The sequence below is a fragment of the Erpetoichthys calabaricus genome, chromosome 18 (assembly GCF_900747795.2).
Source record: "Erpetoichthys calabaricus chromosome 18, fErpCal1.3, whole genome shotgun sequence".
Classification (NCBI taxonomy): domain Eukaryota; kingdom Metazoa; phylum Chordata; class Cladistia; order Polypteriformes; family Polypteridae; genus Erpetoichthys; species Erpetoichthys calabaricus.
The window spans coordinates 48846020-48872996 of record NC_041411.2 but is presented as its reverse complement, the minus strand read 5'-3'; the positions used below and the strand labels follow the sequence as shown (position 1 = coordinate 48872996).

The window sequence follows — 26977 nt, the reverse complement described above, 5'->3', positions numbered from 1 at the left end:
GTTTCATTTATCTATTGTTGCCCTTTAAGCCCCTCGGGTCTCCTGGTCAGCTTGATGGCAGACTGAAATACATGGAGAGCACTGTATGGCACACACTAGCAATGTAGTGCAATAAGTCAGTCATGGTGGTGCTGGAAAACAGAATAGATGGCTTCTGGGAAACATACAAAGCAAAGCGACAGACTGAAGTGGACTTATCTGAGTATATGAGCTGTAAATTTGCTGTGAAATTTCTCCACCCTCCCGAATATTCAATGTTGCTCTTTAAATAAATATAGGGTGTCATAAAGGTGCAGAATCCTGAGTTCAAATCTCAACCCGTGTGGAGTGTGCATGTGTTTCTCCTTAAAGTGCTATTGCTTTTCTCCCACATTCCAAAACTGTGCACGTTAGGGTCATTGGTAACTTTAAAGTGGGTAAGTGAGCACTGGTATGAACATAAGAACATATGCATTGGACAAACAAGAGAAGACCATTCAGTCCATTGAGCCCATTGTGTACATGAATGTGTCTTATAATGGATGGCACCACACCCAAAGGCTGATTCCTGTCTGGCACACAAGGATGCTAGCAGAAATTCTGAACTGGTGTAAGCATTTATCAAAGTGAAAGAAATGAATGGATGTAATTAAACAAATATCAGTAGTCTGGTAGTTTCCAGTCAATTATGAGAGAAACAAGCTCTGTGGCAGGCAAGCAACGTGTTATAAATAATAACCAATTTGGACTGCGCAACAGGTGGCCGCAGTTTCAAGCAAGACTGAAAAACAAGCCTAGCGAATCTTTGTGGCATCATTTGTAGCAAGTGGTCACATTAAGGAGATGTGGAAATAGCAAAATCTGCACTTGCAGTGTCACCATGACAAGGAAAACTATTCCACAATTTCCAATAAAGTGGTGATAATAGCAACATTGTATGTGTGCAACTTTGTGTGTTGCAAAACCTTTGTTTTTATTGAAGGATGATGCACACTTACGTGGCATGAATGGAGTGGCACTGGAGGGGATGACCATTTGTTTACAGTAGCAGAGAACCCTTAGGGCTGGCTGGTGTTTAGTACTCCATTACCGCCCCCACTATGGACCTCAGCTGGGATGCCAATGAAAGGAGTGCAGTCGGTGAGTGGGAGCAACTGTAATGGGTGCCAATGGTTTACAAACAAGCAGCACAATAAGGGGGCCACTTGACTTTTCAGGACACTTTAACCTCAGAAAAGTGTATAAATGTTCAACTACTGCCCACCACCAATAACAGATGACAGAAAGTCTGAATTAGTGTAAGTAAATCTAATTTGGGGTTTTCATAAGAAATATCTTAATTTACTTCATGTGTGTTTCAATTGAAATGTTTACAGCCTAAATATTCTCCATTGTAATAGAAATTTGCCTTTTTTCACCATTTGAGAGAGGTCCATAGAAAGCCAGTTCCCTAGCAAAAGATCAAAAATCAAAAATACTGTAAAATGATACCCCTATATGCTAATTTTAATTTCCATTTTTAACCTTCTGGGAGTGGCTCTTACAGGGGTAGGACCACCAATAAAGAATTTAATATCAAAAATATTGCATTTGTGATCATCAACCTCAAAATAGCATAAAACGACACTCTGCATGCCTATGTTACCAATCCCAGGATGGTTTAAAGTGAGTAACTTTGTCCCCTCATATCCCATTTGAGGGTGTACATCTGGGGTCAGCTGATGTGGCATGCACAACTTTACGTCCTTCTGATCATTTTTGTTAAAGACACCCATTGGTTTGCTCTTTATCATAAGGGTATTATTTTTCTACACAAAATATGCTCCACAAATGGCTTAAAAATATGGGTTTCTCAGATCAAAGGGCTTGACATCTTGCCTCCGTCATCTCCTGAATCATGGACTACCTAACCAACAGACAGTAGTTTATGAGGCTGAGGGGCTGTGTGTCAGAAATGGTGGTGTGTAATACTGGAGCACCTCAGAGAACTGTCCTGTTTCCCTTCCTGTTTAACATCTACACAATGCCAGTGCTTGCCATCTTCAGAAAACATCAGATGATTCCTCCATCATAGGCTGCATTAATAATGGAGAAGAGTTAGAGTTCAGGAAGGTTGAGGAGGACTTTGTCTTCTGGTGTAGCGACAACAACCTGCAATTCAACATCAGCAAGACAAAAGAGCTGGTGGTGTACTTCCGGCATGCCAAGTAGCCTCTAAGAATGGCCACCATTGTGGGGGAGGACATAGAAGTGCTGCAGAGCTACAAGTACCTGGGGGTTCACATAAAACACAAACTGGACTGGTCTGACAACACAGTGGTGCTGCACAAGAAGGGCCAGGACAATCTGCATTTCCTATGGAGATTCAGGTCTTTTTGTTTTTTCTTTTTGTTTCATTCTTGTTTTGTTTTTGAATTGTTGTAAAAAACTCCTTATATAAAGAATTATTGTTTGGTCCAGAGGTGTTTACTGCTCCTCTCTTCCAATTCATCCATCCATCCATCCATTTTCCAACCCGCTGAATCCGAACACAGGGTCACGGGGGTCTGCTGGAGCCAATCCCAGCCAACACAAGGCAGGAACCAATCCCGGGCAGGGTGCTAACCCACCACAGGACACGCACAAACACACCCACACCCCAAGCACACACTAGGGCCAATTTAGAATCGCCAGTCCACCTAACCTGCATGTCTTTGGACTGTGGGAGGAAACCGGAGTGCCCGGAGGAAACCCACGCAGACACGGGGAGAACATTCAAACTCCACGCAGGGAGGACCCGGGAAGCGAACCCAGGTCTCCTAACTGCGAGGCAGCAGTGCTACCACTGCGCCACCATGCCGCCCTCTTCCAATTCACAGTTTTTTTAAATTAAAACATTTTTGTTGAACATGTGCAGGATGAAAGCCTGTTTCTAGAGACAAGGAGCAGGTTGATTTACGTAGACAAGAATTTGTTGAGACAACATCTCCAGAAATTATTGTGAGATGCAAGGAGACTAGGCAGGCTTGTAATGTGGGACAGGCAAAAGTCAAAACTGAATAGGCCGGTGTGAGGGACACCCGGCATCCTTATCCAGCCAGTGGTACCTTAGATTCCCGCATGGCATCATGGGACATAGAGTTCTTTGACTCAGCCCTGTTGGGTTCCATGGGTACTGCCAAAGTGTGCTGCAGGGACTAACAAGCAATACTTCATGGAGCTTCCACCTCACCCAGAAGTGCTTTTGGACCACATGTGCAGAACATCGGAAGTACTTATGGGTGGTAGATAAAAGGAGCTGCCCGCCTCAGTTCTGGGAGGAAGGGGGATGAAGCTTGTGAGGAGGAGTGGAGGAGGCAGTGACCAGTAACAGAGAGAAGAAGATAAAGAGTTGTGCTTGTGTATTGATTATACTTGTGTTTGAAGTGGGAAACATTTGCTTAAGAAGCGTTTTTAAGACTCTTTTTCCTTTTATACTTGTTTCCAAGCCTGTTTGTGTAGGGTGTTTGGGGAGCTGGATCACACCAGCACACAAAACACAAGTGCAAATCAAAAGGGAAATCAGGATCAGAACAAAGTCAAAAACTTAAATGAAACCTAGCATTAGGCCTACTTAAACTAATAAACTAACTGCTCTGGAAGGTTTTTGATAGAATTCTTTCACCAAGAGAGGAAGCTTTGTTGCAAAGCCATTGTATTTATAACAGTCCTTCCACATATGTCATCGAAGCAGTGGTTGTGTTCACATAAAAGACAGTAATAACAAAATAGAAATTAAACTTTGTACAAATAAATAAAAAATAGCTTACAACCCCACAAATTGGATTCTTCATAATATAAATCAATCACCCAGGACATAACACATAAGGAGTAAAGTTAATTTGTGACAGGTCTACACTTCTTGTTCAGACCAGTATGTAGGACTGATGGCATTCATTTCTCAAGGCTACCACTGTTTTTGATTTTTTGAGATCTGGGTAATTTGTAACAACCAGCAGAAGATAATCTCTAAGATGTAACTTCAATAGGGTGTCATTTGGGAGAAGTGGTCCTTTTTAGTGGAGTTTTAGTTAATCTGAAGACCTTGCAAATAACCAGATTAATAATCTTGCATAAATTCTGTGATGATTTTCTAAAACAGTAATTTTTTTCAAACTACAGTAAATATAGTATAAAGCTGTTGGCTGCATGTTTTACCATGAATATGTGATGTTTGCTGCACTTTCCACATGCTTTGATGTGGTCCAGGCATATACCTGCCAGCTATATTAACAGTTTCTTGAAACCTGTCTGAATTAATGTGAAAACCGTAACATTGATTGCAGCAATACATCCCTCACAAAGGTTTCCTTATTCATTTCCTGCCAGTTAGTGAACAATTAAGTGTTAAATAGTGTGGGATGGCCAAAGGCAATGTAACATGGAGAATATGGAACTAGATAATAATCCACAAGTTCTTGGCTCCAACCCAACACGTGACCCTGAAGAAATCACTTCCCCTGCTTGGGTGTCAACCGTGAAAAATGATGGAAACAGTTGTAATACTGTAAGTGCCTTGGGATGGTGTTAGTTACAGATAGCCATACATAAAAGTGGTGTTTATATTAATAGAATAGAAGTTGCTAATAAATGAGCTAACCCAGGAGATTGTTCTTTAGGAGGTTTGGTATCTCACATTTTACATGACCACTGCACCTCTAACATGTACCAAGTTTCTAGTCACAGTTCTGGGTTCACCCATTTTTCACATGTCCAATGAAGTGGTAGCACTTGTGACTCTGAGGGTGGGGTTGTGCTTCTAATGAGGCAACACTTCTAACTTAGAAGCTTGCTGGCAACTGCAAATCTTATTGAGCTATTGCACATTTCTGAAGAGTTATTACAAAGCTAGGCAGACACTTCTAAGAGTCTGCATAGTTAAGTCTAGGTACTACACAGCTCCATGTCCTTCAGATGTGGACCTTCTTAAGGGTCCTGTAAACTCCCCAAAACCTTACCAATTTATTAGACAGCTTAAAAAAGCACTATTTAGGTATTTCTCATCTCAAACATTTCCCAGTCTGAAGCAGGACTTATTAAATGCACACATTTTAACAATAGCCAATCAGCAATAGAACTGCAGGCTTAGATATGAAGTTGTGGTGTTACTAAATTAACTTCACACACACTCTGTCTGCTAACACCCACCATGTAGAAGTGCTATCAGGACCCTGTTCATCTGCTTTGCTACTTTCCCGAGGAAAGTCTTATTTCACCCACCCCAGTCCATCAGCTAGAAATCAGAACCAGAAGGTGTCCTGAATGAAGTGACAATGTGGTCCCGAGGAACACCAACATTATCCACACACACTTTTGAGCTTATCTGTGAATGCATGCTCATGTGTGTGTGTGTGTGTGTGTGTGTGTCTGTGCCTGTGCATAAGAGTACCTCTACCTATGTCTGTACTCTGCCTGCACCATTTGTGACAAAGACAAGCAACAACTAACTGGCATTGCCTGCTAGGTTCCTGTTTTTTTTTTAGCAGATGTTTTCACAAAACACTCTCACTTCCTCTTTTACACCTGTGGCTCTTGCACATTTTCAACAGCGGCTTCTTTATCGGTCATCAATAAAACAAATTAGTAACGGCATTACCTGCCATCAGTGGAAACCTAGTTGGCAATGACATCTTTAATATGCATCAGCAGAAAGTCATTTTAAAGACTTCTTTATCATTCATCAACAGATGTTAACACATGTCCACAGAAAATTGCTCCACTGTTTAAAATTACAAATCAAACAATTTAGACCTGATTAAAGTACACATAGTAGACTTTCATTTAAAGGGATATGCATACATTTTGGTTCCACCATAAACACATGACAGAACTTTCTCTACATAATCCCCCCATTTCACTGCACCATAATGTTTAGGACATGGCAATGGCAGGTCTATTAAAACATTCATATTTAGTCATTTGTTGCATATCCCTTGTATGCAATGACAGCTTGAAGTCTGTGATTCATAGACATCAACAGGTGCTGAGAATCTTCTCTGGTGATGCTCTGCTAAGCCTCTAATGCAGCCATTATCAGCTCCTGCTTGTTTTGGGGGCTTGTCCCCTTAAGTTTTCTCTTCAGCATATGGAAGGCCTGTTCAGTTGGATATAAATTGGGTGACTGGCTTGGCCAATCAAGAATTTTCCATTGTTTTAGCTTTGAAAAACTCCTGAGTTGCCCAGGCAGTTTGTTTGAGATTATTGTCTTGTTGTAGGATGAACTTCCATCCACTGACTTTGGAGGCATTTACTGGATCTTGAGTAGAAAAGATGTTTCTACTGTATATACCTCAGACTTCATCATGCAACTGCCGTCAGCAGTTTCATCATCAGTAAAGAGAAGTATGCCAGTACGTAAAGCAGCCATGTTTAACAGATGAGGTGGTGAGGTGCTTTGGATCTTGGGCAGTTCCTTTTCGTTCCACACTTTGCTCTTGCCATCACTCTAATGCAGGTTCATCTTTGTCTTACCTGTGCACAAGACCTTTTTTCTGAACTTTTCTACAAACTGTAATCTGGTCATCCTGTTTTTATGGCTAACTAGTGATATGTATCTTGCAGTGTGGCCTCTGTATTCCTGAAGTCTTCTGTAGATAGTTGTCTCTGACACACACATATCTGCCTCCTGAAGACTGTTTTTGATCTGTCAGACAGGCATTTGTGGCTTTTTCTTTACGGTAGTGAGGATTCTTCTGTCATCAGCAGTGGAGGTCTTCCTTGGCCTACCAGTCCTTTTATGATTACTGAGGTCACCGGTCCATTCTTTCTTCTTAATGATATTCCAGACAGTTGATTTAGGTAATCCTAATGTTTTCCTGATGTCTCGAATTGTTTTATTCCTGTTTTAAAGCCTCATAATGGCTTCTTGAACTTTCATTGGCATAGCTCTTGTTCTCATGTTGAACAATGGCAACTACAGACTCCAAAGGGTAGAAGCAAGGCCATGTATCTTATGAAGAAATGAAACCCACCTGATACATCACAAACACCTCTCCAGAACATTATGGTGCCCTGAAATGGGGGACCATGTAGAAAATGTGTTGTCATTTGTTTATGGTGAGACTGAAACTTATGCAAATCCCCTTAAATGAAAGTCTGCAGTGGGCATTTTAATCAGGTGTGAATTGTTTGATTTGTAATTTTAAACTGTGCAGCAGAGGGGGAAATCAAGGAAAAATGTGTGTTTGTCCTAAACATTATGCAGGGCACTGTATTCCTAGCAACAACAGAAAAGAGCCAATAATATTTTTAGTACTTTTTACCAGGATACCCATCAATAGAACATTGTCAGTGATATATTTAACACATGAAAATACTAAATGTAATTGACTATCAGATTGCAAAAATATTTACATTAAAATGACTAAAGAATATCCTAAACAGATCAATAAAAGTATTATTAAAATTGTAAGACAAAATATCACTTAACTTGAAAATTTTCAAAAGAGCCACAAAATACTAGAAGATGCAAATCAAAGAAGAGCAAATGAGAAGTTAACAGAAACTGAAAAAAGGAATAGATATTGACACAAAGGCAAACAGCAAATAATGTTTTCCAGTAGTAATTAAGTAAAATGCTAAAAAAGATCATCGAAGAAGCCTTACAGGGAAAATCATAAGTAATTAATGATTATAATTACATTTATATAGCACTTTTCTAAACTACTCAAAGAACTTTACATAGTGGGGAACCACTTCAGCCACCACCAATGTATAGCATCCACCTGGATGATGCAACGGCAGCCATTCTTGAGCCAGTTACACTCACCACTGTGATCAACAGGATGCGCCACAGAGCCCCAAATCCCAGACACGAATGCACCGACACTGTCCTGGGTTTAAAACACAAATATATATTTCTCCCTACTTTTTCTTCTTCTTCTTTCTCTTCTCTGCTACTTCTCCCAGGCAAGAGCTTACCTGTTTCCACTCCCGTCTCTGACTCCCCCGGTTCCTTTTATTGAAGACGCAGGAGTACTTCTGGTGCCAGGGCATTGCCTGATGGAAGCACTTCAGGGTCATAAGGAATTCCCATAATGTAGGGACTACAACTCCCTGCATAATCCTCTTGCAGGACCCATGGACACCAACAGGGCTTCCCCACTAGACTGCAGTTCCCACTATTCCCTGCATACTGAAGACAAAGGATGCTGCCATCCAGTGGCTTGGTGGACCATAAAGTATTGATACAGAGCCTCCCCTAATCTCTCCATTGTATTGGCCTTCCAGCCGGTTAATGAAAGGGGGACAATCCTGCAAAAATCTCAAGTAAACTTTTTTCACGTTGTCATTATGGGGTGTTGTGTGTAGAATTCTGAGGAAAAAAATGAATTTAATCCATTTTGGAATAAGGCTGTAACATAACAAAATGTGGAAAAAGTGATGCGCTGTGAATACTTTCCGGATGCACTGTAGATGCGCTTCAGTGCTCTGAAAACCAATAAAATCCTTGGACCCAATGAGATTTTATCAGTTGAACTCAAAGAAAAATTATTTTAAGTAAAACGCTGACTGTGTTTTTATTAGGTATGCAAATCCACACTGTTGAACTAATACATTTTGTACAGATTCGCCATTTGTATAGGGGAAGGCCATAGGCTGTGTTTTATTTCAAAAATGAGTCGATATCCCCATACCAGGCAGTACCAGGCACCCCTGGTTATGTTTGTCTGCTTTGCAACTCTACACTGTTGAATCCATCTTCACCAGATTTTGCGCAGATTCCCCATTTAAACAGAGAAACACTACAAGGCTATTTTTTGTTGTGAAATTAAGTTGGTGTCCCCACCCTGGGCAGTGTTGGGTACCCCGACTAGTTATTCACAAATCTTTAGTAAGCCTTTGCAGCAAACACTTCATATGGAACTGGAAAGTTGCCACATTTAAAGTTCTAGTTTAAATTGGATGCTGGACTAACATTAAATGGGGTTTTCCTTCTCGAGTAGCCAACAGTTTTTTTTAAGATTATCATGCTTTCAATTTACACTGTTAATAAAAAGACCTATCAAATATAAGTTTATCGACATGTGTACATTGCACATTATGCATATAGTACAATACAATTGTTACTTGCATGTCTCCCACAGATGAGTAACAGTTATACAATAGCAACACCACACAAAAAAGACAATGAATACACCACCTTACATTAAATACATTGTGTATTATAAAATCTAGATATTAGAGCCTGTATTTGTGATTACAGTATGAGTGGCTTTTGAGTAACAAAGTGTGAATGTTCTTGTTTTTATTTAGGCTTATGGTCTGAAAAGGAAAAGCAAAAGAGGAAGGCAAATCATCAAAACCCTGGCTCAAAGTAAAAACTATTAATTATTTAGAATTCATTAGTAGACCAAACCTTCCAAAGAATCCAAGGTTAAATGTCAAAAACAAAATACAAAGTATACAAAATTCAAAAGTATTACTAAATACCAAGTTCCAAAAAGCTCACTAAATACAAAAATGAATGAAAAACAAAAAGGGAAACTCGAAACCAAAAGACCAAAGGCCACAAATCCAGAAAAATGAACAATTCACAAAACACAGCAAAGTGAAAAAAATCTGTGCAAAGAGAAACTTAACTGACTTTTGAAAAATACAGAAGAGGGAACAGAGCACACAGAAACAGATACAAGGACTTATTGAGACCTAAACACACATATACATACACACTAGATATATAGTGGTTGAATAATTCACTGCATGTTCCCACTGGAAAATGATTCGGTGTCAACCCAGTCGTCCCCATTTAACGAAAAAAGGGCCACTATGCACATCACTACAATAAGAAAGGAAGTGAAGAATGAAAAAAGCCTTCTGGCTGTGATAATGTCTTCTGTCATGTGATAGGGAGCGCCCTTCCACAACTGACAGCATCCTTTCAGCAGCAGCGGGCTTTAAAGACAGGAGACTGGAAGGAGCAGAGTCAGTTACCCTCACTGGGCATTTTCGTGGTGCTGCAGATTGAAGAAAAAAGGTTCGCGCGAGTGGTAATACCTGAATAAGAAGAACCCAGAGACGGATCCACATACGCACATGTATGACTATATATACTGTATACTGTATATATAAACCCCAGGTGCTTGCTAAGAGGTCTAATCACAGCGCCTGGATCTAGATCAAGGGTCACAATTCACCACTATCAAGTACAATGTCCCAATTATCATATGATAAATTTAAGCTAATATAGAAAATGCTAAAAAATTATTTTCACTAATGAAATGTTTATCATTATTAAACTAATATGAACAGAGCAATATAGGAAAAAAGCTGTAAACAAAGACCATAAACTAAAAATTGCAAAACATGAGCCCTAACATAATATACAGTAACAGTTCCTATACCACTTGATAGAAAGGAACAGGAAGAAACGTTGAGTGTACAGGATGGCTGAGGTCTTTAATGATCCTGTTTGCCTTTTTAAGGCAGTATTTGTTATAAAGGTGTTGAAAAGAGGCCAGCTGTGTGTTAGTAGGACTCTCCATTGATTTTACTGCCCTCTTCAGTGATTTGAAGTCCTGACCTGGGCAGATGTCACACCAGTCAGGGAGTAAGGGCTACATTGTGCATTGTAGAGGTTTGTAAGCATAAATGGAGACACACAGGTTTTCTCTCTGATGTCTAGGGAAGTAAAGGTATTGGTAGGCCTTTTTTGATGATGGCCAAGATGTGCTGAACCCACTTCAGGTCATAAGTGACTCCAAGAAATATAAGGCTACTAACCTCCCCTCAACCTCTTTTCTGACACAAAGTGGAGTGTGGTCTAATTCCTGAAGTGTACAACCAGAAACTTGGTTTTGTGGACATTAAGGAGTAGGCTGCTGCCAGTGCGCCACTGTATTAGAAGGTTAATTTTTTCACTGTCATATTAAGTGAATGCTAGACATGGATTATGTCAGACTTGTTGACTGTGGTTGCTGATCTTGCTGCCGGACCATGTCATTTTAAATGACTGAAAATCGCTGGGCATGTCAAATTAAATGACTGCATGCTGACCTTCCAGTGCAGTTGTTCTCACCCCTTTTTCTGACAGTCAGTCTCATGCTCTCTGATGGAGCCGGTGTTGTCCGAAGGGTTAGCGGGTATATGGCACACATTTGTATGCATACCACAGATTTTAAGGTGGGCATGCCCTTTGATTATGAGACAGTGCACACATTTAATTTCATAAACGACACCCAATAGGTAACAGTGCTCACTTAGTTTCATCCCCCTAAGTGTCCAGTGTGTGCCCCTTACGTTTCCTATACAGTGCCCGTCAGATGACAGCATCCTAAGCAGCCGCCAATGTTACCTAATCGATTGACCAGCTCTGCTTTTGTGGTTCTTAAAACACAAGACATCAGACAGATGAGCTTCTCTTCTGTTTGTAAGGTCCAAAAAACCTGCATTCATTATTCCTCATTGCTTCATTCAATGCAATGTCATTCTCGAGTATTCATTGGTTGTCATTTCTCATGCTTAGAGAGCCTGTCCCTATGACTAAGGACAAAATCAGGCCTGCTTGATGTGGTCCAGGTGAGATACAGACTAATCAGAGTGAGTCTCTTGGCAATAGACGGAACCACACCATGACTGCCATTGACTCACTAAAATTATGTAAATGAAGGTTAAGGCTGCAAATATGCTGGAAAAGTCATCTAATGAGACATGGCCTTAAGCCATTGCATCATTGTTGGTGATCAGGACATGCTGGTGGTGTCATCAACAGATATAACAACAAAGTCACAGGTGAAGAAAGACTAGAGTGGATGGTTCAGTACAGTGCCATATGGGATACCAAAGCAGAGGACTGAGGAAATGATGCTGCTTGTCTGCACATGGAGGAGTCTGCCAGTTTTAAAATCTAAAAATAAATCCAAATGAGGAGAGAGAACAAGGTTCCAAGTAATTATTGCCCATGTAAAACTGGGCAAACTTTAATTAGAAATAATTTAGAAAAAGACTTGAATGAAAATGATATAACATCTAACATGAGTTCATGAGAAGTATATCCACCCAAGCCACACAGGCAACTGAAAGGATATACTAAATGAAGCTTTATTTTGAATTTAGAAGCCATTGGCCTAGGGAAAAGCTTGCATAACTCGATTTCTGCAGTTAGTTCATCAATTGGTGACAGAGATTGCAGATATTAAAAGAACGCTCTACATGGGATGAGGTCTTCAGTAGAGACCCTTAAGAGTCTATACTTAAATTTCTATTCTTTTTAATTTACATTATGTAGACACCCCTTCAAATTATAGACTTCAGGTGTTTCAGCTACACCCACTGGTCTCTAAAATCAGTAAATAGTCTCCACCGACAAACACTGGTGTTACTGAAGAGTTCAGTGACTTTAAATATGCCACTGTCAAAGAATGCCACCTTTGCCACAAGTCTGTATGTGAAACGTCTGGTCTGGTAGGTCTGCACTGGTCAACTGTAAGTTCTATTATTGTGAAGTGAAAGCACCTAGCAGCAACCACAGCTCAGCTCAGAACTCACACAGCATGGCCAGCAAGTGTTGAAGCACATATAAATCACCTTTCCTCTATTGCATCACTCAAAATGCTTCTGGGAGCAACATCAGCACAATAACTGTCCATGGTTTAGCAGCTGCACACAAGAACACTATGTGCAACGCCAATGTTGGCTGTAGTGGTGTAAAGCAGGTAGCCATTGGATGAATCACAGTTCACTATCCGGCAGTCTAATGGATGAATCTGGGTTTGGTGCATGACAGAAGAACACTACCTTCTGGACTGCTTAGTGCCTTCTATAAAGTTTGGTGGAAGAGAGATAATGGGCTAGCACTAATTGCAAGGGCTTGGGCTTGGCCATTTCATTTGAGTGAAGGGTACTGCAAAGAAATTTTTGACAAGTTTGTGGCAACAGATTGGGGAAAGCCTTTTCTTGTTCCAGCATGAGTGAGACCCCATGCACAAAGCCAGGTCTATAAAGACATGGACGAACTTGAGTGGACTGTGCAGAGCCCTAATCTCAACCCTACTGAATAACTTTGAGATAAACAAAATGCAGATTACAAGCTGCATGTACTCACAATTGCTCTTTTGGCTGAACGGGGACAACTTCCCATAGACAAATTCTAAATGCTTGGAAGAATGACAAACACTGAAGTACTGAAGTAAAAGAAAACAATTCAAAAAAGACCTGGATAATCTTCAAAAGTGGCAAGGGACACGTGCAGGCAAAAGGTGCATTAATGACAAATGGAGGATGAGGCTACATACAGAAAACAACTTTAGAAAAGGATTGAGCGGTTTATTTTGATACGCCATTCCTGTTGCCTAAGCATGTGCAGAAGCAATCAAAAAGGTAAATAAAATATTAGGTTATATTGTAAAAAAGTTTAAATATAAATCAAGAAACATTGCATTTAGCATGTATAAGCCCAAAATAATGTGCAGTTTTGTTGTGTATGCTATGTGAACCACTAAGGGGCATTGCAGCACCCCAAACCCCAGACGCAACCATAATGACTACAAGGTTTATTTGTACACATACCTTACAAAAGGTTTCTGTGTACAGTACAATTTTCTTCTTCTCTCTTGTCCTTCTCCTTCCCCTCCTCCAGACAAGCTTCATCCTCTTCTGTCTGACACTGACTCGCCTGGTTGAGGTCGAGTGGCTTCTTTTATCTTGGACCCAGGAGTACTGCCAGTGCTAGGGCATAGCCCTGTGGAAGTACTTCGGGTCAAACGAAAGACTCACAATGTAAGGATCATGGATCTCTGCAGAATCCCATGGCAGCACCTATGATGACACAGTAGTTAGCACTACTGATTCATGGATTTAGTATCCTGCACCTGGCCACTGTGTGTGTGTAACCTGCATGTTCTCTCTATGGCTGCATGTATTTTCTCCTAGTACTCCATTTTGTCTCCTAAATCCTAAGGCATGTTTGTTGGTGATTCTAAACTGGCCCTGTGTGGGTGTATGTATGTGTGAGTGGTCCCTACAATGGACTGACAGCTCACCTAGGGATTCTGTTCCTACCTTGTGCGCAATTCCGCCAGGACAGGCCCTCATAACCCTAAATTGGATCAAAGAGGTTTGAGAATGTTTTGTCATCTCTGTGAGCTACTAATAGGAAACAACACTGTTATTAGCCATCAATAGAAAAGTGTCAACATCATCTATTAACCAACAGGAAACTTTCAATGCCATCTCTTCCACTTGTAAGCAGAAAACTGTCTCTGATACTTTTATCAACTGTGGTCAAGAGCATGTCATTTCACATGACATGACTGAAGATTCAAATATCTGTGTATTTCCTCCATAGTACTAAGGATGTCAACTAAGAAGATCCCCAAAACTGACTCTATCTACCAGTTCATCCATGTCACATCAGCACCTCTTAGAGAGAACTGGGACTTGTCTCAAAACCACATTGAAGACTCATTCTCATAAGGTTACTGGAAAATCTTTTTCTTGGATTCACATTAGGTGTGGTTTTGTTTCTGAAACCCTTGCCCTTTTTTCTGATCTCATGCTTTTATTTTACATTGTTAAAACGGACTGCTCACTGAGTTTACTTTCATGTGTACAGACTACAATGAAATTATTACTTCCATGTTTCCATAGCCACACACTGCGTCTGAGGATCACTTTCCAGGCACTGCTAACATTACTGTCTATTTTTTCCTCTGCAGCTCAGAGATAATGCCCACTGAGAGCAACTTAGCCCCGTCTCTTCCAATTGGTACCATATAAATCTAATAGCGCCTGGAAGACAGCGTCTCAGTCTCGGAACAGCAGTCCAACAGAACGGAGCTTGCTGACATGGACCCACTCGAGAGAATGGAATCTTTCGACAAGCTGCATAGGTTAACTGGGTAGTCCAGTTGGCACCCCAAACCTTTCTTTGGGATTCCTTTCCTTCCTTTTCCCTTTACAACAATATAACAGTAACAATAATACAATAAACACACAAAAAGTATATAAATAGAGTGTAATGTATATATACAATTTTAAACTACTAGCCAAACACAGGTAAGAAAAAATATTTTTTAATTTTTTGATCTCTTGTTCTACATGTACCTTCAACTCCTTTCCTCTGTTTTCACGTGTGTCTGAACCTCTTTTCACCGATGCTCCCTCTCTCTAGCACAATCCTGTAAATCAGTGGTCCCCAACTTCAGCCCTGGAGGGCCGCATTGGCTGCAGGTTTTCATTCGAACCTTTTTCTCAATTGGTGACCAGTTTTTGCTGTAAACTAATTCCCTTTCCTTTCATTTTAACTGACTTGTTTTTTAAGATGTATTCCCCTGAATTTCTTCATCGTTCCTCTGAATTGCTTCATTTCTTTCCTTAAATGGCACCCAAACGAAATGAAATGTGAAGTAAGTGAGCCAACAGAAGACCAACTAAGTCAGGGTCTCAATCTCCAGCCAATTTCACCACAACCAGTTGTTTAATTAGACTCGGATTCTTGTTGTTAATTAAACACATTCTTTGATTCAATGGCTTGTTGCTGCTCTCACTGTGCAATAGCATATATTTCCAAATTTATTGATTTTCCTCTTTTCTAAGAGCAGCGATAAAATGTTTTGTGGACCTGAACAGATCAGCATTCCTGAGACCTTCACCTTTCTTTATTTTCAGATATTGTGTGATGGACACAGTTTGCTGGTCAGGTTTTGGCTCATTTTATATCTCATTATTGTTTGACAGCTAATTAAGGAAAAAGAAACAATTACGGGGTCTGAGTCTTCAAGAACAAGTCAGTTAAAATGAATTCAAAACAAGTTAATTAGCAGCAAAAACTGGTCACTAATTTAGAAAAGGGGTTAGAATGAAAACCTGCAGCCACTGTGGCCCTCCAGGACCAGAGTTTGAGACCACTTCTGTAAGGCCTGCTTCTCAGACTTGTTTCAGTCACTGTGCATCTTGTTGTCTTTGTTCATCGGACATTCGAGCCCTTGACTCCCTCACTCTTTGTAGTTCTTGCTGTCTTTGTATATGCCCGGGCACCGACACTTGACATTTTTCTTGTTTAATATATACTAGCCACTGTACCTGTCAAGGACAGGTAATAGAACAATTAAAAATATTTGCTATCTCATTCTAGCCCTCTTGTGGATGTCAGAAAACATTATGCTCAGGCACAGACACCAGACATTTTGCTGTTTTATATATACACTAGCCATGGTACCCGACAGTACAGTATGTGTGTGTGAACGTCTCTTCACCAGTGCTCCATCTCTCAAACTTGTTCTTGTATTCTAATCAAGGCTCCTTTCTCGCCTCCTGTCCAGTTTTATACTTTCCACTATTGAAGGTGACACTTTCATTATGCCTCCTATGCCTCTACTCCTCCTCATGCATTTTACACTCACACTTCTTCTTTCAATAGTGTCACCAAAGCCAAACTGAACAATCAGATTGCTTAGAACTAGACACACACACCTTACTGTTTTATTATATATTAGATTAGATAATATATTAGATTAGATAATATAGGTATATATACATTATATATATGTAAGTGTTTGTACACTGTATATATGTATTATATGTACATAATAATAATAATAATACAATATCTGTTGTTATGATTGGCTGTTACAACCTGTGGACAGAAACTATCTCTGAAACTACTGGTGCAATTGCCATTGGTTCTGTACTGTTTGCTAAAATTAAGGAGTGAGAAAAGCGATATTGCAGAATGGCAGACATCTTTAATTATCTTGTTTGACTTTCTAAAGCAATGATTGTTGCGTATGTCCTGAACAGAAAGCAGGTGAGTGCCACTAAACCCCTGCAGTGCTTTACCATCTTGACCTGGCTCTATTGTGCACCTGTCGACATTTGTGTGAAGGAATGGAGAAATCTGCACTTTCCTCAGACGTCTGTGGAAACAGAGGTGTGGGTTAGCTTTCTTTACAATAGCTTTCTTTATGCGCACTTCAATTTATCAGTGACAGCCACTCCATGAAATATAAAGCTGCTCACCCTCTCCACAGCATTCCCTCCCATGTAAATAGCAGAGTGGTCTGCCAGTGATGCATCTAGCAGTCATCAACAGACAATTATGAGACCTGAAGAAGTCATTTCATTTACCACCTGTAATTGTGGGAACCGTTTTCCCTGCAGTGATCATGAACACCTTCAGTTGAGCTTTACCATCAGGTAAACTTAGCTGGTAGATTAACACCATGAAGCTCTGGATTGTGGATCAGAATGGAGTCATCATATTGAAAGTGTTCTGGTCATAGTCAGATAGGCAGTCAGATGACCAACAAGCAAAAAAAATATTAGCAGTGAAACTGGAATTAAAATATAATCTAACATAATGTTTTCAAAGTCATGAAAAACACATAAAAATATTGGCATTGTAAGATAATAGGCATGCATAAAAATGATGAATCCTGCCGCTGTGTGCAGTTAGCATATTCATGGCTTCCCATCTTTCTTGGGTTTTTCTTTGGTCCTCTGGCTTTCTTCCCATATGTCTGAAATGTGTGTTTTAGGCTCATGGATGACTCTTAATTATCCTGGTGTGAGTGATACACGAGTGTACACAAGTGTGACCTGTGATAGACTGCCACACCATCCTGAGTTAGCTTCCACCAGGAGGGCCTCTGTAATACTGAAATTCTTAAAGATAGCAGATAGACAGTCTTAAATGCCAAATCTCAATTAAGCACCCAGAATTCACTTAAACATCAAACCTGACTCTCAACAAGGTTTGCTCCAGGGGTGCCGTACAATAGCTGACCCTGTGCTCTGACCTCCAAAGGTCATGCGAAAAGATAATTTCCCCTCGGGGATTAATAAAATATATCAAAATCAAATGTCACAGGCATCAAAGTCCAGATAACTATAATCATCTCGATCTGTTAATAATAGAATCTCAACAACGATGAGTAAAATTTTAATTAGTACATTCTAATCTCAATCACTGATGAAGGTGACACCGCCAACAGCACCACTACCTTAATCAGAGTAAAACATTTTACTGTCAAAAGACTCCACATCCATATAAATGTTAATGAATAATCAGCAACAAACTATCAATGCCTAATCCCTTCCCATTTATGCTGTTAGCAATACTGACATATTTGCCAGTGACATCCATTCTTGAAGTCAATATGAAGTTCACAAATATATAATTAGTTAGGGCAGAACGACGGTGCAGTGGATACTGCTGCAGCTTCATGAACTTAAAGTCTTAGAGGTGTTGGTGAGCATTTTTTTTTTACAATAGCCTTCTTTATGCTCACTTCAGTTCAACAAATCATCCACCTTGTTGGTTTCTGTGTGGAATTTGCATGTTCTACCTATGTCCATCTGGAGTTTTCCACCCACTTCCTCAAAGAAGTGTATTTTAGAATAACTGTTGATTGTAAATTCCCCTGTGTCATCATGTGAATAAGTGGACCCTGTGATGGACTAGCATTGATCCAGGGTTACTTTCTGCTTTGCACCCACTGCTGAAAGGATAGGCTTTGGACCCCGACAACCTTGAAATTGATTAATCACAATAGAAAATGATCTGTAATGCCACCTCTGTCAAAAATGACACCATTTTAGCTGCTAAATCAGGTTTCTCATAGACGTGTTACCGTCACCAACATATCAATCAGTAATCAATAAAAGATGAAGCCAAATGTAGCTATGAATGACAGTGTAAGCTGCCAGTAGCCACAGGCAGTACTCATGTGGAGGCTGCAGTGGGGCCATACTGCTGGGTGCGGGCTGCAAAGTTGCAAGAATCACTTGATGACATTTGACAGGAAGGCTGCAATGAGTGCGAGAGCATGTGTGGGTTTTCAATATATCTGGCTCATTTTCAGATCGGGGGTGGTGGGGGTGGACACACTGTATTTAGACATCTTTTCTAAAACAGAGAAATGCCCCCAGAGAGACAGTGAATGTGTAGAGTGCTGGAGAAAGAGCATCAGCACGAGGGAACATGAAGGGCAACATGTTAAAACTGGAAAATGTTACTAGGCGTGAACTCTACTGTGGCTCTGGGGTCTCAGATGACATTGGGTCACTTGACCAAATGAATCTCCCCACCCATTGCAAAGGAAGCTACTGAAGAAAATGGTGAGACGTAGCTTTACCAGTAATGTGACCTGGTCTGAAGGCACCAACCATGCACACCTAGAATTACCCTGTGCCGGCTATCCAATGTAACATTCTCCAATCTGCTTAATCCAATAAAAGAGCAAACTGTAGAGCACTGAAACAAATAGGCATGATAGCTAATAGTTAACACCATGGCCCACCACTGGTTTACCTAAGGAACCCTCCCTCAGAGCTGCAAAAAGACTTTTTCCTATTGCCAGAACTAGCCAGACTGGTGTGATCTCCACCAAGGAAGCACTCTGCTTCAATCATAGCAAAATATCCAAGAGACAGAACCCAGCCAAAATATGGTAATATCTAGCAAGAAGCCAAATTGCCACATTCTCTGTCAAGAAAATTGTTCTCTTTCTGCATTAGATTTAAACTCTCGTGAAAGGTAACATGACCTAGAGGGCTTCTGACCCAATAAAGTACAGGATGGACAACTACGACAGTGCTTATCACAGCCACCACACCGAGGTAACATTGGCCTATAGACAGTAAAATGGGAAACGTATTGAGAGCTTGACTTTAAATTGTTGTGATACATGCCAGTTTCATTCCCCCAGTATGATGTTAACAATAAAGACCATTTAGGGAAGACAAACATGCACCCCTGCTAATAAGGCAGTCATGCCTCTCTAAATTTACATGCACAGCCCTTTCAGCCCAACACTACTACCCAGTAATTTCCCATATATGCTTGGCCTCCCTTACTTCTCAGCCATCTGTCCCACTTGGCTGCCAACATCTTTAATGTTTATGAAAATCAGGCAGATAATGTAATAAAAAAAAGAGGCATTGAAAACCCCCCAGGGACAGGAAACTCAGCACAGTTTGTTTGGTTGTGCCCCTGATTTGCATTTCAGTGCAGCCACGGGGACACATGCTGTACACATTCAAGTGTGTGAGACCAGCCCCCCGTCTCCCTGCCGTATATCACACAGAAGCTGACTATAAGCCCTTGCTTAAAATTTCAGTTTTGAACATGTGGAGCACAAGTGGTCAAAAGTAAGCCCCCTCCCAAAGCCCACTGCTATAGATAGACTTTGAACCATTTTATTATAACTTTTACTTAGACTAGCCAAAGAGATTCATAAAACCACCCGCAACAGTTCAGCCAGGTGCAGATCATGGTAACCGACACAAAAAACTTTCTGACCTTATAAACTTCTCCATAGGTCCCTCCTCCAACACGCAACAAGATTTCAAAGTCCTCCTGGGGGTCCCGAGTACAGATGTCCAGCGCCACTTGGTCCATCACTTCTCTGGCATGGCCCTTTCACCCCAAAGTGAAGTGGCTCGCTGAGCCGTGGCAACTCAGTCCTCTCCCTCTCTCTGCCTCTGACTCATTTGCATCTCTTTGCTTGATTTCCTGTTGATGGAGCGAGAGTGTTCATGCGTATGTGTGTGTGTGTCTGTGTGCACATACATGTGTGTCCCACTTTGAGTTGTGCTCGCATGCACTCTGCACTTTCCAGCAGCTCAGCCAGACAGTACTTTGCATTCTGGAAGGCAGGCTAGTTGCTGTCCAAGTTCTGGGGTCTGTCTTTAAAGTTTCAGTCCCTAGAAGAACAGACCTTTTTAATTCTTTCATATGACCTTTGGAGTCTGAACTGCACTTACATTATATACCATACTTCCCTAAGTGTAATCATATACTTACATTCTCAGCAGGTGACCTATAAGATGAGAGCTACCTGGGGTTTTTAGGTTTAGAGTGCATGATGAGCATGATGGGAAACAGGGTGGAGCTGGTGGCTCTCAGTTCCCACCCAGTTCAACAAAAGTGAGTTACATTAATTGGTCTTTCAAAACTGAACTCATATTTGTTAGAACTAAACAGCAAGGATTGTCATGATTAGCCGAGGACAGTACACAGAAGTCAAAGAAATCACCAGCTTAAACAACAGGATAAGAGAAGCTTGAATAAGAAATAAAGTCAAAGCCAAAGAGCCAAAACTGCCTTGAAAAGAAATTGACAAAGAAACAAAAAAAAATCCTTCCTTTTTCCAATCAACGTTCAGACAATACTAAACATGCAGCTTGTTGTTAAAAAAGATAATGTCACATGCACTTACATGAATATAGCACGTGTCTTGGTGGCAATATGTGACATCATAACCACCAAAACCCAAAATGGCAAAGCAAATAAAAAATTGTCACCCAAAATGGGAGAAAAACAACATTGCCCTAGCACTGAGTTTCCATATATTCTTCATTGTTTTTTTTCTGTGGCTCCTCACCAAACACACACACGTTAGGTCAGTGTGCAACCTTAAATTGACTCTGCATAAAACAGTGTGAATGAGGCTGGTTTCTGCCTTGTGCCTGATGCTGCTGGAATAGACATCAGTTCCCTGCATCCTAGAACTGGGTTAAGCTGTGTAAGACAGAGAGATAGAGACACTTGAAGTGCAGGGGCATCCAAAGGCAAAACATCCATATAATTAAATTGAAGAAAAAAAAAACATGTTGTACGAACAGCATTTCAAAAAATACATCTTTTCAGAAGAGAGTGATCAAAGATGGTAATGCCTTCGATTTTGAGTACTTCCAGGCGGGTCCAGGTGGCATCATTGGTGTTAAAGCTGTCAGTCTTCCTGTCTGCAGAGGAAGAAGAAAAAGAGTGTTAGTACACAGCGCCAACCCGTGGAACAGCGGGGAATTACCTTTGCTAGAGCCTTTACACTGCCCCCTATGTGCATGTGTGTGACAGCAAGTATGATAATGGGTGGATAGTTTGGGAGAGAAAGCCCCTCTTGAAACAACTGGGGGAAGTATGTAGTAGCTTTACTTTTTCTATGTGGCAGAAATGTAACTTTACTGTATATAACAAGAGGGGAATATTATAATCATTTTTATTATTACCAAATTGATCTGGTATGAGTGAACTAGAATAAAAAATACTCATTTAAGTCATTTGAAAGACACTGAAATATTAAAATAACGTTAGAACTTGATGTTACTTATTGACTTGATGTTATTTTGAAGAAATCAGGTGAATAGGATTGGCGAGCTTTGCTGCGCTGAATGGCCTGTTCTTGTCAAATCTTTTTCTAATGTTCTGATAACAGAAATGTAGGTCAAGCAAAAGAGATTTAGCAGTGCTGTTATTGTCATTACAAAATGTCAGTTTAACATCATAACCACAAAACTGAAAAAAATCAATGGCTGATACAATTAAATAAACCTGCAGATGTGCAGAAAATAGCTAAGTAATAGAACGTTTTAGCAGTGACTATCTTGGACCATTAACCTCCAATTGTTTTGTCATGGGTATGACGTTAATCTACATGCAGCCTTGCAAACAGGTCCTCCAAATTACAGGGAAAACATGGGGGTTGGTGGCAGAATTGGCACTCCAGCCACCATAAAAAAACCTCACACTGTTTCAGTATTGGTGTGAGGTGTCACCCGCTGCACTCGGGTCCCACTCATGTGTTGGGTGCATCGATGTGCTATCAGCTCTCTCTTTTTACCTTGGAACCACCAGAGAGCACAAGTCCTTCCTTACTTTATAGAAGACTGTAGCCCAAATTCATTTGGAAACCATTAGGAAGACAGCCTCCAGTTTATAAAATTTGTGAACACTAGGGTGTGACAGCCTTGCTTTAGACTGATAGAGCTGGCGAGGAAGTGGTTCTCCTCTTTATGTAACTAGATGGAAGTAGCTCCACTTAATGTACTATGGGAATTTTACAGGATTGTTATAGAGTTAATAGCTCAAATACTGCAAATGAGAGTTCTTAATGACTGAGAGCACTAAGTCCTGATGTCAACATACCTAAATAAAATTCCTAGAAAACATTTGTGCTTGAAAGAAAAGTGGATTAGAAATTGTTTCAGAAGAAAAATGTCTTGCACCAGGTTTAATGAAGTGTAAGCAAGCATTAAGCTTCTGCTTTTAGAGAACACAATCCAAGGTACAAGTACAAAATATTATCCATGTGCGTCAGAGGGTCACCCTCCGAATACCCCCCAGGTATGTAGTTCCACCTTGGGTTGAGAGGAGAGCTCAGACACTAACTATGTTGTCTTCCTTTTCCCCCACAGTACCAAGAAACAATCCACTGAGGGCAATTGTTTCTCCCCCTTCCGGTCCCTGGGTCATAAAAGCATGACTGCCCAGAAGGAGGCATCACCTTATGACTGAGCAGCTGACAAGATGGAGGTCATCTATTACCCGAAAAGAGTCACATTGCCCAGGATTCTAAGAAGGCAATCCTGCATTTGTTTATTTCAAATATTATTTAGAAGTAAAGGGGGAGGGCCGGTTTGGAGTCCCAACATTTATTTTGCTATGACCTTTCATTCCCTTGGATAACCACAAAAGATGTAGAAAAATATTTTCCACAAATATTTTGTTTGTCATTAAAAGTATCAGCAGGTAAAGAGACCTTTACAGCATATGCAGCTTAAATTCTAATGCTAAAGTATCTATCTATCTATCTATCTATCTATCTATCTATCTATCTATCTATCTATCTATCTATCTATCTATCTATCTATCTATCTATCTATCTATCTATCTATCTATCTATCTATCTATCTATCTATCTGTTACACTATGGCTTGTATGGTCCTTGAAACATAAATGTGACTAAATCTATGTTCTTCTCATCTATTTGCCATATGGCACGTTTTAGAAAAGGGGATGATATTATTTGGGTACAGGACATTCAGTGTGTTGATGATAATGACCAGAAGGCAAAACAATGGCCTTGTTTCTTCTAGTGTGATTTCCCATGAGGAACTCTTACACTTAATGGATTAGAAAGTGACAAAATACCACAGGCTGTTTGAACTTAGAGGGCTGGAGGATGGTTTAATTCTCAGGAAGGAAGTGTGACCAGCTGTAGAAGAAGAAGGAGGTGTGTTCAAAACCAAGAGGCACTAGTAAGATTTTAAAAGTCATGGACTGAATGTGAATGCACAAACTAGTCATCACAAGTGACCGTTATATCTCATTCTGTCTGTGTCACTTTCTTTTTTCATTCCCTTACAGGTACAGCTGTGTGAAAAAGTAAGCACACCCCATGAAATTTTTATTTATAAGATATTTAATTATCATATCAACAATAGTGATGGGTAAACATCTAATTCAAAAATAATTACATTGCAATGAGAAGTAAAGCAAAATGACACCTTTTATTGGCTAACTGAACAGATTACAATATGCAGAATTTCAAGGCAGCTCAGGCCCCTTTTTCAGGCAAGTTCAAAAGCTTGCATATTGTAATCTGTTCAGTTAGCCAATAAAGGGTGTGATTTTGCTTCACTTCTCATTGCATCCATAACGGCTAACGCGGTACAACACCCTACTATTACAAACAATTATATGAAAGTCATATTCTATACTTGATTATTCTATTTAAATCAAAAGACATGCAACTTCCTTGTGCAGATAAAGTACAATCCCATCTTTAGCATTTCATCAAGTGTCGAAAATTAGAATCTGGTGGACCCAGATGGGTGCAGATGATTACAGCATTATTAGAGAGTACCTTAGAGATGGCTGCCTTATTAAACTGTAAACATCAAAAACCTGTGATATGATTTGGTCTTAGTTATTGAGGTGTGTGGCCATATCATTCCAAGATTAAAAGTGGTCATTGAGGTCTTCAGAAGAAAGTCTGTGGATTCCTATCAATGTGGGAAGGGTTTTAAATCAAGCTAGCATTCTGTACTTGTTCACTCCACTGTGCTGTCTACAAAATGGATAAAACTTCTAACCAGTGGCTATCTGTGCTGAACAGGTTGCCCAAAAGCCCAAGAAATGACCAAGAAATATGGCGAGAAGTCTCCAAAAGCCCTAGAAAAGCAACAAAAAATTTAGGGTCATGTCTTACTACAGTAAATGCCCAAGCGCATGACTCAACCATCCAAAACAGACTGAATAGCTTTGCTCTACATGTAAGGTCTGGAAGGTAGACGCATCTTCTCTTAAAAAGAATACAAAAACACAAATTAAGTTTACCAAAAAAATACCTAAGACAAGAACAGAACTAATGTAACAATGTTTTCTAGGCAGATGAACAAAAGCTAGAGATGCCTGACCACAGTGCCAAACATCATGTTTGGCAATAAAACAAAAATTGCCAAAACACACCTAAAGAACCTGTTGGTGCCATAGGGATGGACAGCCTTCCATCCACACTGTACCAGGGAGTACATCAGGAGAATGTGAGGACAACTGTCAAAAATCTGAAACTGAACTTGCAACAAGACAATTACTTAACACACTAAGGCAAATCCCAAAATGAACAGTTCAAAAATAAGATATGAAGGGTTATGGAACGGCCAGGTCAAAGCACAGCACTTACCCAATAGAAAGGCAATGGGGCATGTGAAGTTGGTAGCATGTTTAAGAAAACCCTTAAACATCACACAGCAGGAATTTCTGTAAGGAGACATTCTGCAGAAATTTCTCCTAGTCACTGAAGGATGCTGATAAACCATTACAAGATAAACCTACTAAGTCATTTCTAACAAAAGAGAAGGCAACTGTACTTATTTTTTCCAAAGTAGATAACTGCATTTCTGATTTTGTTACTGAATAAATGATTGAAAACACTAATTTTTTTTTTGTTAATTTATAACATCTTAGTTTATCAATGGAATTCAAATGAAGATCAAATATCTACAGTGTATATATGCAAATAGGTCTTAGAACATGCACATTTTGGAGGGTACTGTACAGAGTACATAAATAACACACATTTAAAATTATTATTCCTAAATGCCCCCAAACGTTATAGAGATATGCAAGAAGCGGTATTTAAATTTGAGTCTATGCTCTTGTATGTACTGCTGATGTTTATTGAACTCTGGACTAATCGATCACTGACTGGACAAGTTCCATAGACTTTAGCTCATCTTTTGTTGTAATTTCTTGTAGCTCTTCTGACCAACCCAACCAATGTTGTCACACATTTTTCACAGAGATGAATGTTTTTCTGTTTATATCTACTGTATATTTCTATGTTATATTTCTATTCTACTTTTTATCACAATCTCTCAGTTCATTTAACACAACTTTGAACTACAGTTTCTTGTGAAGATCAATTTATTGTTTATACACATTAAAGAGACAGCGTTCTTTCCAAACTGACCCTTCTTGATCCGAAATGTATAATGGACATAACCTCAGAAACAGGTAGGCCGTCTATAGTCCCACTTGTTCTGCACTTTCTGTCATTGTTACCAGATGAGTCTTTAGATGAACTAGAAGAACAGTGATGGACACTCCACTTCGCTCAAGAAACTGTCAGCCACTTAGCTGGTTTGGAACCACTGTATATTTTTGGAATGGTACTAAGCGAGTTTTGGATGGCAATCAGAAGCAAAATTGTGGACTTATATCTAGGTTTATGTGTCAGCTACTGATATTGCCATTCTCTTCGGCTTATGCTGAACGAGTCTTTTTTCAATAGAATGAGAAGAAGACAAAGCAGGTAAACAGGCTGAGTTGCAACACTGTAGCCAACAGACTGATAGCAAAACAGGCCATCAAATATCAAGGTTTTTTGTGCTACATTTGGAAATCACCAAAACTGACTGTATCATCAAGAACGTTAAAAACGAATGGTGACATAAACGATATTACTGGAAACTGGAAAATATGAAAAAAATGCAGACTTATCCTTATTTAAATAGCTTAAACTTTTTTCACAGTCTGCATTTGTTCTTATTCTGTACCCCGGCGGTATTTGTTTTGAAGTCGACTGGTGATATGTTCTTATTTGTGGTGTTTTTTCTTGTTGTTGTTAATATTTTAAAAAGTTAAAGAAAACACAAACCACTACTTCACATCACACACCCCATGTGGACTACTTTTTTTTATTTATTTTTTATTGTTACTCAAAAGAACAAACAGTCATAAGACAATGTGCAGTACATT

General features: G+C 39.9%; 1 protein-coding gene across 1 annotated transcript in view; it reads right to left on the bottom strand.

The window, feature by feature from the left end:
* The window catches only part of LOC114668602 (mitogen-activated protein kinase kinase kinase kinase 5-like), a 117400-nt gene extending 96965 nt beyond the window's left edge, over positions 1-20435 (bottom strand). Inside the window, exon 1 of the mRNA XM_028824431.2 lies at positions 20237-20435. Within this exon, the coding sequence (XP_028680264.2) occupies positions 20237-20335 (99 nt within the window). The 5' untranslated portion in view covers positions 20336-20435. The remainder of the gene's footprint in view (positions 1-20236) is intronic.
* Between the last annotated feature and the right edge of the window lie 6542 nt (positions 20436-26977).